This window comes from Corythoichthys intestinalis, chromosome 22 (genome assembly GCF_030265065.1).
Source record: "Corythoichthys intestinalis isolate RoL2023-P3 chromosome 22, ASM3026506v1, whole genome shotgun sequence".
Lineage (NCBI taxonomy): Eukaryota > Metazoa > Chordata > Actinopteri > Syngnathiformes > Syngnathidae > Corythoichthys > Corythoichthys intestinalis.
This window is the reverse complement of record NC_080416.1, coordinates 26,898,709-26,915,443: the sequence shown is the minus strand read 5'-3', so window position 1 is coordinate 26,915,443 and position 16,735 is coordinate 26,898,709. Positions and strand designations below refer to the sequence as shown.

The 16,735-nt window shown below is 39.2% G+C and overlaps 1 protein-coding gene across 5 annotated transcripts in view; it reads right to left on the bottom strand.

Annotated features, from left to right (window-relative positions):
- macf1a (microtubule actin crosslinking factor 1a) overlaps positions 1 to 16,735 on the bottom strand; it is a 319,162-nt gene that overhangs the window by 223,952 nt on the left and 78,475 nt on the right. Inside the window, exon 1 of one of the 5 annotated variants that reach the window (XM_057828760.1) lies at positions 13,076 to 16,462. The exons of the other annotated variants lie outside the window; for them this stretch is intronic. Within the exon in view, the coding sequence (XP_057684743.1) occupies positions 13,076 to 13,130 (55 nt within the window). The 5' untranslated portion in view covers positions 13,131 to 16,462. Of the gene's footprint in view, positions 1 to 13,075; positions 16,463 to 16,735 lie in introns of those variants that run through there. 5 annotated transcript variants of the gene reach the window in all.

The window sequence follows — 16,735 nt, the reverse complement described above, 5'->3', positions numbered from 1 at the left end:
ACTAATGTATATTGAATCAGAGTTATAGGTACCGTAATTTTCCGACTATAAGCCGCCACCCACCAAATTTGACAGAAAAACGGCATTTGTTCATAGATAAACCACACTGTACTATAAGCCGCAGCTGTCCTCACTATATTATGGGATATTTACTCGGGGTGCACGATATCCATTTTTTGAAACCGATATCGATAACTTCCTGCTCCTCAAAGCCGATACAGATATTTTATATTTTTTTTTAAATGTATAACCTGAGTTTTTGAACACTTGGAGGTTTAAAAAAAAAAAAAAAAAAAAAACTAGTGGTGGATTCAACATAGATTTGCCTTTGATCTCACCAGATTTTTCATAATGACATGAACAAAACAGTGCATTTCACTTCTGCACTACCCGACAGTCAGTTAAGAATGAATGCACTTCCATAAACCACAAGGCTTTGTCTTTTCTTGCCTTTATAGCAGTACTTCTCAAATAGTGGGGCGCACCCCCCCAGGGGGGCGCAGAGCGATGCCAGGGGTGGCGCATGTGACCTCGGGGAACATGCTTTTTTAAAAATTTTATTTTATTTTTTTATTTCTTTACTGCCGTACTAGAATAAAGTGTACTTGCACATCCACTCAGTGGGTGGCAGTGGCGCTCTTGTTTTCAGAGTGCGCGGAGTATTTTTGAACTAAGCACGAGCACACAGAAAAGTGATATGAAGAGCGCAGCGGTGCGCCGTTCGAAAGCCGTTTTCCGGCCGGATTCACGCAGCGACCCACCGTCTTCTCCGGTTCTCTCGTGTCCGCCCGAGAAGTGTCGTTTTCGGTTTGGGATCGTCACGACGACCGCCCTCACCTACGGTTCTCCCTCGGCTGCCGGAATGCGCTTTTTTCGGGCCGTTTGCCTTTTGGCTTTGACTTTTAATACAGTGGGAGATGAGGAAAGACCAATGTTTACTGTGTCTAAAAATGATTATAGCGGACAGTCTGAAGCCAAATCAATTAAGACGCCACTTAAAGACATTAGACCTCAATCTCATTGATAAGCCGTTTGATTGTTTTTCAGCGAAAATGTGCCGAATATTGCCAATTGTCACAATCGTCCGGCTTTGTCAGTTTTATTTCAGTAAACCAGTGAGCACTGTGGTGATACTGTGAGCAGCGAAAATAAAAACTGTCCTTCTGTCCAAAGACACTTTTTTTTCCTTCTCTTCAGTTTTGTTTTTTCGGTCAATTTTTTGGCCATATTGTCCTCAATAGTTGATGTTTCTAATCAATTTGAATTTATTATTTACTGATTTTATTACATTTTATTTTTCAGTATTAAATGGTCAAAAATGTACCTTGAGTGTATTTTTACAGTTTGGATGTGACTTTTTTTTTTAATTCAGGCAAATTGATGCGCATTTAATCTTTTCTGTTACAAACAAAACAATAAAGTTACTTTATTATAAGTTGATCTATGTTACGTTTTTTCTTTAATAGAAAAAAAGGAGGGGGGCGCGAAACATTTACGTCTTCCTGGGGGGGGGGCGGAACAGAAAATAATTGAGAAGCACTGCTTTATGGGAAGACACTCGTCTTAATATTGTGAAAGTACAACAGAAAAATACACATATTCAATACTCAATATACAACAAACTGCACATTACACTTTTATACAAAACTATTATATGTATAGCATAGCACACTAGCTTGAGCTACTAAAGCATTGGCTGGCTTCTATAACACAACTTATGAAGTTCTGTACATATGACCCTTCACCACAGAAGTAAACATACAGTGGGGCAAATAAGTATTAAGTCAACCACTAATTGTGCAAGTTCTCCCACTTGAAAATATTAGCGAGGCCTGTAATTGTCAACATGGGTAAACCTCAACCATGAGAGACAGAATGTGGGGAAAAAACTCCAGAAAATCACATTGTTTGATTTTTAAAGAATTTATTTGCAAATCATGATGGAAAATAAGTATTTGGTCAAGACCAAAAGTTCATCTCAATACTTTGTTATGTACCCTTTGTTGGAAATAACAGAGCCCAAACGTTTTCTGTAACTCTTCACAAGCTTTTCACACACTGTTGCTGGTATTTTGACCCATTCCTCCATGCAGCTCTCCTCTAGAGCAGTGATGTTTTGGGGCTGTCGTTGGGCAACACGGACTTTCAACTCCCTCCACAGATTTTCTATGGGGTTGAGATCTGGAGACTGGCAAGGCCACTCCAGGACCTTAAAATGCTTCTTTCGAAGCCACTCCTTTGTTGCCCTGGCTGTGTGTGTCATGCTGAAAGACCCGGCCACGTCTCATCTTCAATGCCCTTGCTGATGGAAGGAGATTTTCACTCAAAATCTCTCGATACATGGCCCCATTCATTCTTTCCTTTACACAGATCAGTCGTCCTGGTCCCTTTGCAGAAAAACAGTCCCAAAGCATGACGTTTCCACCCCCATGCTTCACAGTGGGTATGGTACAATTCAGTATTCTTTTTCCTCCAAACATGAGAACCTGTTTTCTACCAAAAAGTTCTATTTTGGTTTCATCTGACCATAACACATTCTCCCAGTCCTCTTCTGGATCATCCAAATGCTCTCTAGCGAACGGCAGACGGGCCTAGAGGTGTATCGGCTTCAGCAGGGGGACACGTCTGGCAGTGCAGGATTTGAGTCCCTGGCGGCGCATTGTGTTACTGATAGTAGCCTTTGCTACTGTGGTCCCAGCTCTCTGTAGGTCATTCACTAAGTCCTCCCGTGTACTTCTGGGATTTTTGCTCACCGTTCTTGTTAGCATTTTGACGCCACGGGGTTCGGAGGGAGTATAAAGTCCGTGATGCCCAACGACAGCCCCAAAACATCACTGCTCTAGAGGATATGTGCATGGAGGAATGGGCCAAAATACCAGCAACAGTGTGTGAAAAGCTTGTGAAGAGTTACACAAAATGTTTGGGCTCCGTTACTGCCAACAAAGGGTACATAATACATACTTGCACAATTAGTGGTTGACCAAATACTTATTTACCCCACTGTATATTGCACATCCTTATGTTATTGTAAACATAAAATACTTACATATGTTTCCAAGGCGGAAACGTAACGGAAAGCATTCACAACTGTCAATGCTACCGCTAGACACCGCAATGTGTAAGTGATTGAACCAAACTACTGCAACAAAAAATAGATGCAGCGAATTATCCTGACCAGCAGGTGGGAGTACTAACCCGCAAATGGTCAACTGATTTCCCATACTAGTGTGTAAACTGTAAAGCCAGAACAGTACATATTATCGGTCCTATTATAAATGTTATTGGATTTATCGGGATGATGTCATACTTCCTATTATCGGACCGATAATTATCGGACCAATAATTATCGTGCACCAGTAATATTTAAACCAAAAGATATTAACCGGTAACACTTTATTTAACAGCGGCATCATAAGACTGCCATAAGACGAAATGAACCACCATGAAGCTTTGAACAAACTGGCTGCAAAGCTTCATTGCTTCAAGAAGCTTCATTTGGCCATCAGTGCTCCCTTGAGGGAGACCGTCAACCTCTGCTGCCACCTGCTATTAACACTGTTGTCATCCAACATGCCTCCTAGCATGCATTGCAGCGCTACAGATGTAAATAAAAATGAAAATTCATGTTCTATGCTAATTATTTCTTCAGTTACTGTTCCAGTTGTTTCATTAATTGCTGGTTATGGTATTTGGTAACAATTTATTTGACAGTGGCGCAATAAGACTCATTAGACCATCATAATTATGACATGACACTGACATGACTCATGAGCATTAATAAATGTTTATGACAGGTATCATTTTGTGTCATCCGGCAAATTATCTCCCTTTTGAATGGATGTAAAAGATCCGAACTGGACATAAATGGAGTTAGTGGCATAATTTGCCGAATGACACCTAATGACATCTGTCATATGCATTCATTAATGCCCATGATAGTGTCATGTCATAACTAAGACTGTCATATGACAATCTTATGACGCTGCTGTCAAATAAAGTGTTACCTATTAACCCAATAAATCAGCAAATAACCAGCACTGGACTATAAACCGCAGGATTCAAAATGAGGGGAAAAGTAGCGGCTTATAGTCCGAAAGTTACAGTAGTCATATTAAGATTTGAGTTATTGGAGTATATATGTTCCTAAAAAGTATATTTGTAATGCAAAGAAATAGTTTCAAACTGGGACACACAGAGACACAATGCCGTCTGGTAGCAATTTTGCCTCTGGGTCGGGAATGTTTGAATGATGGACAAACATGAACAACAGTGGATATAATTGTCATAATTCAGAGCGTAATCCCATTTTAACAAGCTCACTGACTCAAGCACTCGCATGCACGCACACCAACATGTGCACACACACACATACGCACACTAGCAAAAGGCCAATTATGTTAACAGAAATGTTCCCACGTTAGCGGCGTGAAACATCAAAGTTTTTGCGGCTGTGCTGTGACATCGGGCTGCGGGGGGGGGGCGACATAGGGGCTGTAATTGGTAGTGATGTGACAGAATGAGATGGGAACGCCCACAAGTGTCGCGCCGCTGATAAGCAGAAAAGCATAAACACGCTTATCATGGCACACGGGTCTGCTTTAACATGCTTGTTAGGAATTTCAACAAGTTGTCAATGTCTCTCATTTGAATCTGTAACTGAGACTTGAAGCCAAAACATAGTTTGAGGTACCAATTTGAACATCCGAAACCAAGCTTTGAAACCCTAAAGCAAGGTTATAATGGACTTGAAATAAAAATAGAAATGAGACACGAAATTTGAAGCCGTATCATTTGACTATTTACAATTCGGTTGAGAAAAACAAAAATGGCGAACATTTTTTTTCTTTTTTGGAGGGCGGAGTGGAACTCCAAACTATACCTCAGGCAGAGTCAGATGATAAGCAGGAAATCGAAGGGATGGCGTCTAGACTCTAGTGGGCACTTTACATGGAGTTGCTATGACGACTACCACTAGCCTAATAAAATATTATAATGCTGCTAAAGTGATCCACTTGGAAAGCATGTGATGAACCAAATCATAATGTGTCTGACTATCAAAACCCCTGCTTTAGCAGCAACTGAGTAAACTGTAGGCTGTGGTGTATTGGAAACTGATTTATAGCAATGTTCGAATACGGTGATCCCTCGTTTTTCGCAGCTAATGGAGACCAGAACCCGCCGCGATAAATAAAAAAACGCAAAGTAGCACCCCGCCCACAAAAAAAAAAAATCGTGTTCAATGTATTCATTCAGATTTAGCATCGGAAAGAGATACATACAAGACATGTTTTGTCACATCCCCCCCTCCCCCCCAAGCATAATAATTAAAAATACATATGTACTTACTCTATATACATATTTTGATAAAGTTTTTAAGCACTTCAAATGTAATAATTATAAGTTTTAAACATGTTACCGTCCCACTGAATTATTTTTAAACAAAATAAAGTAGAAAAATGCTTGTCTTTATAAAATGCTTCATTGACTGAGTCCACTCAAATCCGCTCAAGCTGCTTACTTACACACAAGGAGTTGCCACAGCAACTGTTTAACAAGTTAAACGATGATTGACATATGCGGCGCTCTGAAGTTTCGGCTTCCAAGCGTCTCTGGAAAGATCAAACCTTACCGTCTGTCAATCATCGTTAACTTTAATAAGCAACTCCAGTGCACAGCCTGACCAAGAAAAGCAGCAGGAGCGAGAGAGAGAGACTACGTGATCGGCTCCATAAAATACTGCATTTTTTTTTTTTAATTGAAAAAAAAAAAAATCCACGATGGACTGAGGGCGCGAAGTTTGAAGCGCGAGGTAGCGAGAGATCACTGTAGTCAAATTTAGTACTGCACTACTTTTGAAAGATTTAATGTAGAGATGAGTAAAATAGAGGCTTGAAACACAAATCTGAAGCCCAAACACTGGCGATAAACCCCAAACTTCAATTAAAAAACAAATTTTAAAGTTTAATATTGTCTTGAAACTGTAAACAAATAAATTGAAGCTTTAAACTTCGGTTAAAAACCATAACCCGACACGCACACTTGCTTTCTCCCAAAATCATAGTCATAAACCCTACTTGGTTTAAAACGCTAGTTGTGACTTAAACTATTAGTTCTCAAATAGTGGGGCGCAGAGCGATACCAGTGTGGCGCATGTGACCTCAGGGAACATAGTTTTTTGCCGTACTAGAATAAAGTGTAATTGCACATCCACTCAGTGGGTGGCAGTGGCGCTCTCATTTTCAGAGTGGGTACAGTATTTTTCAACCAAACAAGAGCACACACCAAAGCGCACTAGAGATATGAAGAGCTAAAACGAGGAAATGTGATGAAGCGTATGTAGCGTTGGGCTTTGACTTTTAATACAGTGGGAGACGAGGAAAGACAATTATGTTTACTGTGTCTAAAAATGTTGGCAGCGTCACTTAAAGACATTAGACCCCAATTACATTGATAAGCCGCTTTTTTTTTTTTTCCCAGCGAAGACGTGCCGAATATTGCCAACAACCATCCGCTTTGTCAGTGTTACATCAGTTAACCAGTGAGCTCGGTTAGCATCATATAAGGTGGCATACCAAGTTGCTCAGTGCAAAATAACCCCACACCACAGCAAAGGAGCTGGTACTGCCTACAGCAAAAATAAAACCTGTCCTTCTGTCCAATGACACCGTCCTTTTTTTTGTTCTATTCATTTTTGTTTTTTCGGTCAAATTTTTTGGCATATTGTCCTCATGGGTTAATTAAAGATACACGATAATATCGGTCACCGATAATTATCGGCCGATAATGGCATTTATGACGTCACACAGATAATCCAGATAATAAAAAAATTCAACCGATAATGCAATCCGATAATTATATACTTGATTTAGCCTCCAAATGTGCGCAACCGACGAATTCAGCATGCCGCCTCCTCAACCCCTCCCCTCTCTGAAGCCCCTGAGGGAGGAGGGGTTGAGGAGGTGGATTACACGACAAGAAGCAGTTGTATATTATGGCGGCTGTTACTAAAAAAAACGACGCTCTCGCCATCTGCGAAACATGCACCGCAGAAGTTCCACGAGGCGGAAAGAAAGCGTCCTCATTCAAAACCACTAACCCAGCAGCCATTTAAAACTGCATCACAAAGATTTTCGGAACGAATACGAGGCTGTTGCTAGCGGGAATGCTAAAGCTATTGTAAACACAAACTAAGTTAAACTACGGGGCTTGTGACGATACAGAGTGATATTGTTTGGGAATGCAGCCCAAGGCGGGTGGTAGACTCGCATATAAGGCTAAACACCTGCATGACTGGAGACCGATAGTCGGCAAGTAGCCATCTTCCAACGGAGCCTGCCGCTCTGGCCGGTCCGGCAGGCTGCCGCCGCTGCGCCATAGGCAGGGCGGGCCAAGCCTAGTTCCCCGGCTTTGGGACCTCCGGCAAACACCCCGGTTTCTCGAACGTTCCCCTACGGCGTGCGAGCAGAGCCAGGCCCCGAATACGCCGCGGCGAACCGGCAGGGGCGAGGCGGATCATCCGGTACGAACGTATCTGCCGAGATGGGACACGATTTTTTTTTTACCGAAATGACCCGAGAGCCAAAGCCCTGGATAAAAAAATAATGCAGTTTATACGACCACCATTCTTCATGAAAAACATGCCAATCACATCATTTTCACCACGGACATTTGGACAAGTGATGTCCAGTAAGCAAGCTTATCATGACGGCACAGTGGTTAGATAATAATTTAAACATGCAGAAAACGAAGTCAGCCAGCTAATAATGCATTCAGTATGTAAAATGACGAGCGGTCAGATGACTTTGTAATGCTGCCTTTATTTTCGGCTTAACACAACTCAGGCACAAAACAACACGCACGGGGATGCGAGCTCCAACTCCGTCCAAATAGTACTGCTGTGTATCAGTTTAGCTGCTGTAAAGCAAATGTCGTGAGTGCCGCAAATGTAAACGAAGCGCTGCAGAATGTGTACATGACATCTTGCTCTTTTGAGTTAATCAATTTCACACTGTGCAACAATGCATATAACATTAGCAATCACTTTTCAAATTATTTAACTTATTTGTCTGCTCAATTACAGTCACAGTAGATAATCAAAACTTACTGGCACTTATTAACACTTATCAATTTAAATATGCACATTCCTGTTGTAATGAAATAACAATAATATTCTTCTTCCAAGGTTTTTTTTTTTTTTTTTTTTTTTTTTTAAGGATTAAGTATAATAATGTATTGCTTAAAATAAGGCTGTTAAGATTATTTTCAGCTAACTATTTGTCTTCCAAGAAATCTGAGAGAAATACACTTGAAGCGCTGGCAGATAATTTAACTTATTTCCAATAGATTTACATTTAAAACTGACTAGTTTTAAGGAGGTGTGTTTTGCAGTGTAGTAATGTTATATATGTTAAGAATGGCTTACTTTTAAAGGCATTTTTGTGCAACTTAGGTATTTACTCTAAGTAATTGTTGCCAAAAGTTTACCATTACACAATGTCAGACAACATGTCATTATTTAGATGTTGGAATCGACTACTTGTTCATATTCTATGTTGAAAAAAACAGCAATAAATTATATATTTGCACAGTAATATTTTCTTTTGGGTATACTTTAAAATTTTACATAAATCTTTTAATAGAATTATCAGCTTGACATTATTGGTTATCGGTTGGAATGAGGAGGAATTATCGGTATCGGTTGAAAAATGTATTATCGTGCATCACTAGAGTTGATGTTACTAATCAATTTGAATTCACTATGTTTTATTGATTTTATTACATTTTAGTGTCAGTTTTAAATGGCCCAAAAATGTACCTTGAGTCTGTTTTTACATTTTGGATGAGACTTTTTTTTTTTTTTTTTTTAATTCAGGCAAATTGATGCGCGTTAAGTCTTTTCGGTTACAAACAAAACAATGTTAATGAAGTTATACTTTATTGTAAATTGATATATTTTTTTCTTTGATATTAAAAATGACACCATGGTATGCAGAGGTGTAGTTACAATAATAATAATAATAATTTTATAGACCAATGACACTATTTACAGTGGCGGCAGAGAGTTAGGTGGGCGTGAAACATTTACGCCTTCCTGGGGGCGCTTTTTTTTTTTTTTTTTTTAATTCAGGCAAATTGATGTGCGTTAAGTCTTTTCTGTTACAAACAAAACAATGTTAATGAAGTTATACGTCATTGTAAATTGATCATTTTTTTCCTTTAATATTAAAAAGGACACAATAGTATGCAGAGGTGTACTTATAATAATAATTTTATAGACTGATGATACTATTTACAGTGGCGGCAGAGAGTTGGGTGGGCGTGAAATGTTTATGTCTTTGTGTGTGTGTGTGTGTGTGTGTGTGTGTGGGGGGGGGGGGGGGGGGGGGGGGGGGGCTAACAAAAACATAATCACTGCCTTAAAGCCCCTGGCCTAACTTATTGAAAGCACAACTTGAAACCCTACTATAAAACCCTGAACCTATTTTGAAATACTAAACTTGTTTTGAAGCCTTAAAAGAAATCCAAAACCTGGAGTTGAAACCCAACCTTTTTCTTGATGGCTGCTGTCAGTAAGACCAAGTAACATTTACATAACTTGATTAACCAGCTTCTAAAGTCCAGAAGTTAAACAATGCTAATAGTCCCATTCCGCCTGGCTTCCATTATCACAAGTGCACAAGCACAGTCAGACGCAGCTAGCGTAATCGCATCAGACCGTTAGCAAACAAGACACAGTGCATAATGTAGGGCTGTTGTTTTTTTATTTTTTTGTGCTTTTTTTCCTCCACAATCCAAACAGTGAAACCCGCAATCCCCTTTAATCTAATTGGACCTGGCTTTGAACCCGCGTGACTGCGGTTTGCTAGAAAACAAACTCATGACACGGCCGCGACAATGCCACTAATGTTAGCTTAACCGCAAAAGTCGAAAAACCCCTCATATGATTGCCTTGAGCTGGCGGACAAAACACTTCTGTTGGCTCTGCGACTAATCAAGTTACTTGTAAATATGTTAAGAATTAGTATATGCAATGTAAGAGACGGGGTGGTGTCAAGTTAATAAATCAACAAGCTGCAGTTTACTTGAGACAAATGTTTTTCATTCAATGAGAACAGGCATATGTAAGTGAAGTGGAGCAGTGTCGGTAGGCCTCCCATACAGGCTGTGGTACATTTTAAACAGGAGTTAATATCAAGTCAATTTTTTTTGTACCACAATGTTGTGTTATTTCAATGTACTGTTCATAGACTACATAATACACAGTTGTGTGATAATGATCCTGATCATTTGATACAGGTGTATTAAAGGGAGACATGGATAACAAGCTGGATAGGGGGCACTCGAGGACCGGACTTGGGCACTTGGCCTGTAGGCTATGTAAAACACAGCAATGTCAAGTGTTTGTCTAAATGGAAACAGTGGTAGTGCTGTGTTGTAACAAGTTTTGTTCAAGTACATAATATAAAGTGTCAAATGATAAACAGGCTGCCATAAATGGAAAAACTGAGATGGAATTAGGGAAGTTGGAAGCTGTGCTTTTAGGTGGGGCAAGCCAAATGAAACGATGCGTTATGTGAACGAAGCTATATGCCGATTACCAGTTTCAAGGTATACCATGGCATGAAAAGGTTTCAAAACTGCAAAAAAATTCTGTCATACCGTCCCTACATCTACACCCTGTCCCAAAAATGCATAGAGAATTCCCTCGTCTGCAGCTGCAAGGTTGAACCCTCCTCCATCATTTGTTGCTCAATGTCTGCGAGTCAGCTGTGCTACATGATGGCTGGAGGAGGTGAAAACCCCGGAACTTTTTCCCCTATCAAAGAAAACAAAATTGCTGGCATGGGAATACTTCGGCTACAGAAAGGTTACAGACGGCCACGGTTTACAGGGTGGTTTTTTTTCTCTCTGGCAAATGTGTTGAGAAAGAGTGTGTGTGTGTATAATATAAACATGATAAGAGTCCTACACACGTGGTTTTTGTGGAAAATAGTTCAATCACTTTTGTTCTGATGGAAATAATGTTGAGCAGTGGGTTTAGGCTCACCTAAAGGATTTATTTATGCATTTATTTTGATTTAAATTTAGAATATTTTGTTATTTTTATTAATTTATTTTAACGTTGTACTGATGCTCCAATTTGCTAATATGCTTTGAAAAATAAAAATCCTCTTCTAGGGAAAAAAAAACTTTTTTTATTTATTTGTTTGTACTTTTTTGTAAGCTGTAATTGCAATACCGTGACACCGTGATATTTTGGCTTAAGGTTATCATACCGTCAGACGCTCATACTGGCATATGCTTACGATGCTACAATTGAAACCCAAAGCTATAGCACCCGTCCGAACATGCTAACACTCCCAACTCTCACATTATTCTAAATTTTTATCGATCCAAAACGAAGCACAACCACACACATGTACAGTTACTAACTTCCAGGCAAATTTAAGCATGTTAGACAATCTTCCACTAAAATGCTGTGCTATTGTAGGCTAAGATCCCTGCGCTACCTTAACACACATTCACCCCAACTTATCACAAATATGGCACAATCTATAAAAACACACATTCAATATCACAAAGAAAACACTTAGGGTAAAGAAAATTCAGAACAGTTCCAAATAACAGTCGAGGCTAACATATAACTTCAAGCACTGGGTTACACTGAAAGGTTATGCTAACATGGTCTCCGGTGAATAACCCTGAAAAATAAACATGATCACATACAACAAACTGAGCTCGGCTGTTGTATATAAACAGAAGAGAACAAAAAAAGATAAAAATTGTGTCTCGATCAATGCTACAATGTAACTTTGTAGAGGACTGAGCCAGATTGCTTGAAAAATCTACGCTAATAGTTGATAGTAGGCTATTGCGGATGTGTTATACTGATTTTAATGATTCGACAGGAATACTATCATCATAGCTAATGTTTGTCGAACATTATGCACAAGATATTAGCTGGAGGACTAGCAGGTGGTGAAACAACACATACAAAAGACCTGTAACTGAAAACCAGTACAAGTCACAAAGAAACTTGAGGTGTGTTGTGCAGCTGTTGCATCATTAGCATACGTAGCACACACACAAGTGTGCACTCGAGTCTTCACAAAAAGTCTTCACATTCACCAGACCAGACTCATTTTCAACACACAAAAATATACTTGAAGCGATGCAACTAATCGTGTCATTTGACACTAGAATCCAAACATCCTCTGCTCATGTTTTGTTCAAAAACGTGTGCACAGGATCAAGTGTCAACCACCAGACAACAGACGGCTAACGTAAACAATTAGCGTTAGCTGTTAATCAGACTGAAGCTGCAAAGGGAGAGGAAACGTTTTTTTGTGTGCTAAAAAGCTAAATTCCTTGTTAAAAGGGACAGATGGGTTATCTTATCTTAGTTATTAATCCTATAAAACATTCACCCAAGTCATGTTAGACTTACTGTCATTACATCCGAAATAAATACCTATGCGCTTACTAGAAATTCATCCATTCGCATTGGTTGCAAGGAGGCAAAAGGACACTTTGTTAATTGAAAGGTTTTGCACAATTGCCAAAAACATCATGCTACTTTGCTAATTTTTGAAAGTTAAATGAAATTATTATTAATTGCGGTTATCCTGAATTTTAATAAAATGAATGAATTCTGTTTCAGTTAAGCAGTGTTTATATAATGCATGTTTTCTAAGTAATTTTCACATTATCTGTAAAGAAAGAAAAATATATACCGTAATGATTTATGTGGGGGTAGTTAGTACTTTGGGGGGTAAACGAATGCAAAAAGCTACACTTGTCATGAAACAGTGTTTTTCCAAATATAAGTCCATCCATATCACTCAGCCCAAACAACACATAAGGCTCTTAAACTGTCGCGACACTTGGAGTGATATTTAAACAAACTCCTGAAGAGCAGGTATGACATCATTTTTTTCCCCTGCCCAACCCACATCTGACACTGATTCACCTCATTGCCGGGTGAGCAACAAGCTACATTTCCTCATTTCACAACATAAAACCAGCTCAAAGTTAAATAAAAACACAAATGCTAGGACAGGTATTGGTAGTCTACCTCGTTTGTCCTCCAGATCCTGGAGGAACTGTCTGTACGCTGCCGCGGAGCTCATCCCTCCCCCGCCGGGACAGTCAGAGGCAGACGGCGAGGGGACGGCAAGGTGAGTAAGGAAGAAGAAGCGGAGGAGGAGGAGGTGGAGGGACGCCGAAGATCCACATTGTCACAGAGAAGACATCCACATTAATCTGTCTGTCTCGACAAACTATCAGTCGCCACTGTGTGTGTTAAATTAAGTGTGTGTGTGCGCAGCTTTAAGCCGGATAGAGGAACTGGACTTTGACCAGCCTGGTGATGTCACAGCCATGTGGTTCTAACCTAGTGTTGTAGCATACTGACAGTGTGCGTAAGTGTGTGCGTTGAAGCTTATTCACCGTTTCATATTTGTGACGACACACACACAAACTGACGCCCACTTTTTGTATTGCGTTACAACACAAACTTGCATGACAACCATCAATGAGTTATTGTTTAAGTACTCAAATTATCAACTATGTGATTAATTATTAACCACATACTGTAGTGCTACAGTCAATGATATTGAAGCTCAAAAACTAACTCGAAGAAATAAAAAAAAAATAGATAATGACACATTTGAATAAATTTTGCAATGTAACAGGTGCAGTCTATCGTCATAAGGTGTTTTCATTTTTGTGATTCCCTAGAACGGGAATAGTAGAGTAGTCACCCTTGTTATTTTTAGTAACAATTGATTCAGACATATTTTGGGGAATAACAAGTAGAGGTCGACCGATATGGGATTTTCAAATGCCGATATCTTAAAAAAAAAAAAAAAAAATGTCAGCCAATTGCCAATATCCAAAGCCAATTTTGTAAGCATGTAGATTATAAAGGAAATATTTAAAATTTGCTTCAACGCTTTAAATTTACAATGCTGATCTGTGAGACAAACGTTTCATTCAGTCTAGTGCTACTAAACCAGTGCTTCTCAAATATTTGCTGTTACACCCCCCCACGAAGACGTAAACGCTTTGCACCCCCCACCCCCAACTCCCTGCAGCCACTGAAAATAGTACTATTTGTCTCTAAAATTATTATTATAAGTACCGGTACACCTCTCCATAACATTCTCCTTTTTTTATATTAAAGGAAAAATAATATAAATCCACTTGGAATAAAGTATAACTTTATTAACATTGCTTCATCTGTAACAGAAAAGTGTTAAGGTGCATCAATTTGCCTGGGAAAAAAAACAAACAAACAAAAGAAACATTCAAACTGTAAAAATACACTCAATGTACATTCTTTGACCATCTGCTACAAAAAATAACTTTTTAAAATCAATCAATAATAATAAATTCAGATTAAACGACAGTGTCATTGGACAGAGAGACAGTTTTTCTTCCTTGCTGCAGGCAGTATCAGCTCCTTTGCTAAAGTGTGGGGTTATTTTGCCCTGAGCATGCTAACAGTGCATGCTGGTTTACTGCTGTAACATTGACAAAGAGGGACGATTGTTGGCAATATTTGGCACGTTTTGGCTGAAAAACAAGCGGCTTAGCAATGTGACCGTGGTCTAATGTCTTTAAGTGACGTCTTAGTTGATTTGGCTTCGCGTTGTCCACTCCAAACATTTTTAGACACAGTTAAAAGACACAGTCTTTCCTCGTCTCCTACTGTATTCTTTGCCGTGTGCACTTGTTCTGTTCAAAAATACCTGTAAATGTAAGTATGTAAGTAAACTTTATTTTCGTACGAAAAGAAAAAAAAAAAAGTATGTTTCCCCGAGGTCACATGCGCACCCATGCTACGTTAACGTTACAAGTTACGTTTAGAGTGAAAGGATCACTTCATAAACACCTTAAAAGGCTAAAGTAACACTGCATTCTCTCATGTAAGATAAATGAAAATTACAAAAGAGGCAAGCCTGAGGTTTCCTGCAGCCCGCTTCAGAGATGGGTCTGACTAAAGCCGGAGCCACGCTACAAACAACGCCTCATACAAACCCTAAACCCTCCAAACCACGCTTGCTGATGGTACGGTGGCGTGGAGAATTCATTTACTGTACCATGTGAAGTTCAAAGGGTTTTTGGGACAATAGGCCCTAGTCCAATTCTTTATCCTAAACTTAACCAGACACAGGGTTATTGTGGATATTGCTAACTAGATTGTAACCTTTGCTATGTTTGGTGAATTAACCGTTCAACCGTTAAAGTTGTTAAAATTGCTCCCGTTACTGCATTATTTCCATTCTGTCTACTTTTAACATGTGAAAGTTTTAAAACGGTTTCATCATTTAAAGATAGATTCAAGTCATTATTTTCCCGATTTAGGAGTATTTTAGATAAAAAGTTACTTGTGTTTGCTAGGAAGGTTCACTACAACAGAGCCTTCCCGAAAAGTCTACTGCTTTACGATGGTGGCTGTTTACTAACACTGGCGTAATGCCGCCGAGTCTGTCACTTCGTATCTAGTTCTATATACATGTCATATCTACCATAGAATCATGTGGGTAGGGCTGCAGCTACCAATTTATTTTAGTAGTCGATTAATCGATGAACTAGTTAATTCGAATGATTGAGTGATTGGATAAGGAAGATGAAAAATCAAAACACCTGAGCTGAGCGGTATAAAAAATTAAATAAATGAGGATCTACCGCAATTTCCTGAATATAAGGCACACCCCAAATTTACTTATAAAATCTAGGGGAAATTATTGTACCCGTTTATAACGCGCACCCTTATTTTAGCACCAATAAATAGAAGAATACAAGAAAACAGAGCTCGTGTACAGATACAGAAATGTCATTTTACTGACTGGTGAAACACAGCACAAGCATAGCACATTGGTAGTTCAAAACATTACCATAAACTGACAATATTTACGGTAATAATATGATTTGACAACTTCTCCAACTTACCAGAATCTAGGAGAAAACAAAACAGATGTTACTTTTCTTTTAAAGGCTGCTGTATAACTTGCTCGTTTCATCATGATGAATAAATGTTTCTTCCATGGATTGATACGGTAAAATGAAAGTGAGAACGTAAGTCGGAAATCCGTGACAGCTCATCGCTGTCAACACGACAGTAACAATAGGAACTATTGTTATTTGGGTTTGAGTTTCCCGAGGGGCCGATAGAGTTGACGGACACAGGAAGTGTGTGTGCTTACGTTTGTTATGGTCCGACTTGAGGAGCTGCAATAAACGTCGACTCAAATGAGTTCAAGAAACTAAATTCTGTGCTTTATGAAGAGTGAAAAAAGCAGAATTTGTCACAGACCAAATCATTCGGCCAGTTAGTGAAGTATTACCGAAACAAAATGGTGACGTCAAGTGCCGTAATGGTCGGCAACGGGTCGCCGCATACGTTTCTTCAGTACAACGTGGCCGTGTCAATTAAAAAAATCGGTTTATATATATATATGTAATATATACAGTGGGGAGAACAAGTATTTGATACACTGCCAGTGGGTTTTCCCATTGGCAGTGTATCAATTACTTGTTCTCCCCACTGTATATATTTCTGTCTCCATCCATGTACCCGTTTATAATGCGCACCATGATTTTACAAGTTGATTTTGGGAGGAAAAAGTGCGTGTTATATTCGGGAAATTATGGTACAGTGGGGAGAACAAGTACTTGATACACTGCCAATGGGTTTTTCCATTGTCAGTGTATCAAATACTTGTTCTCC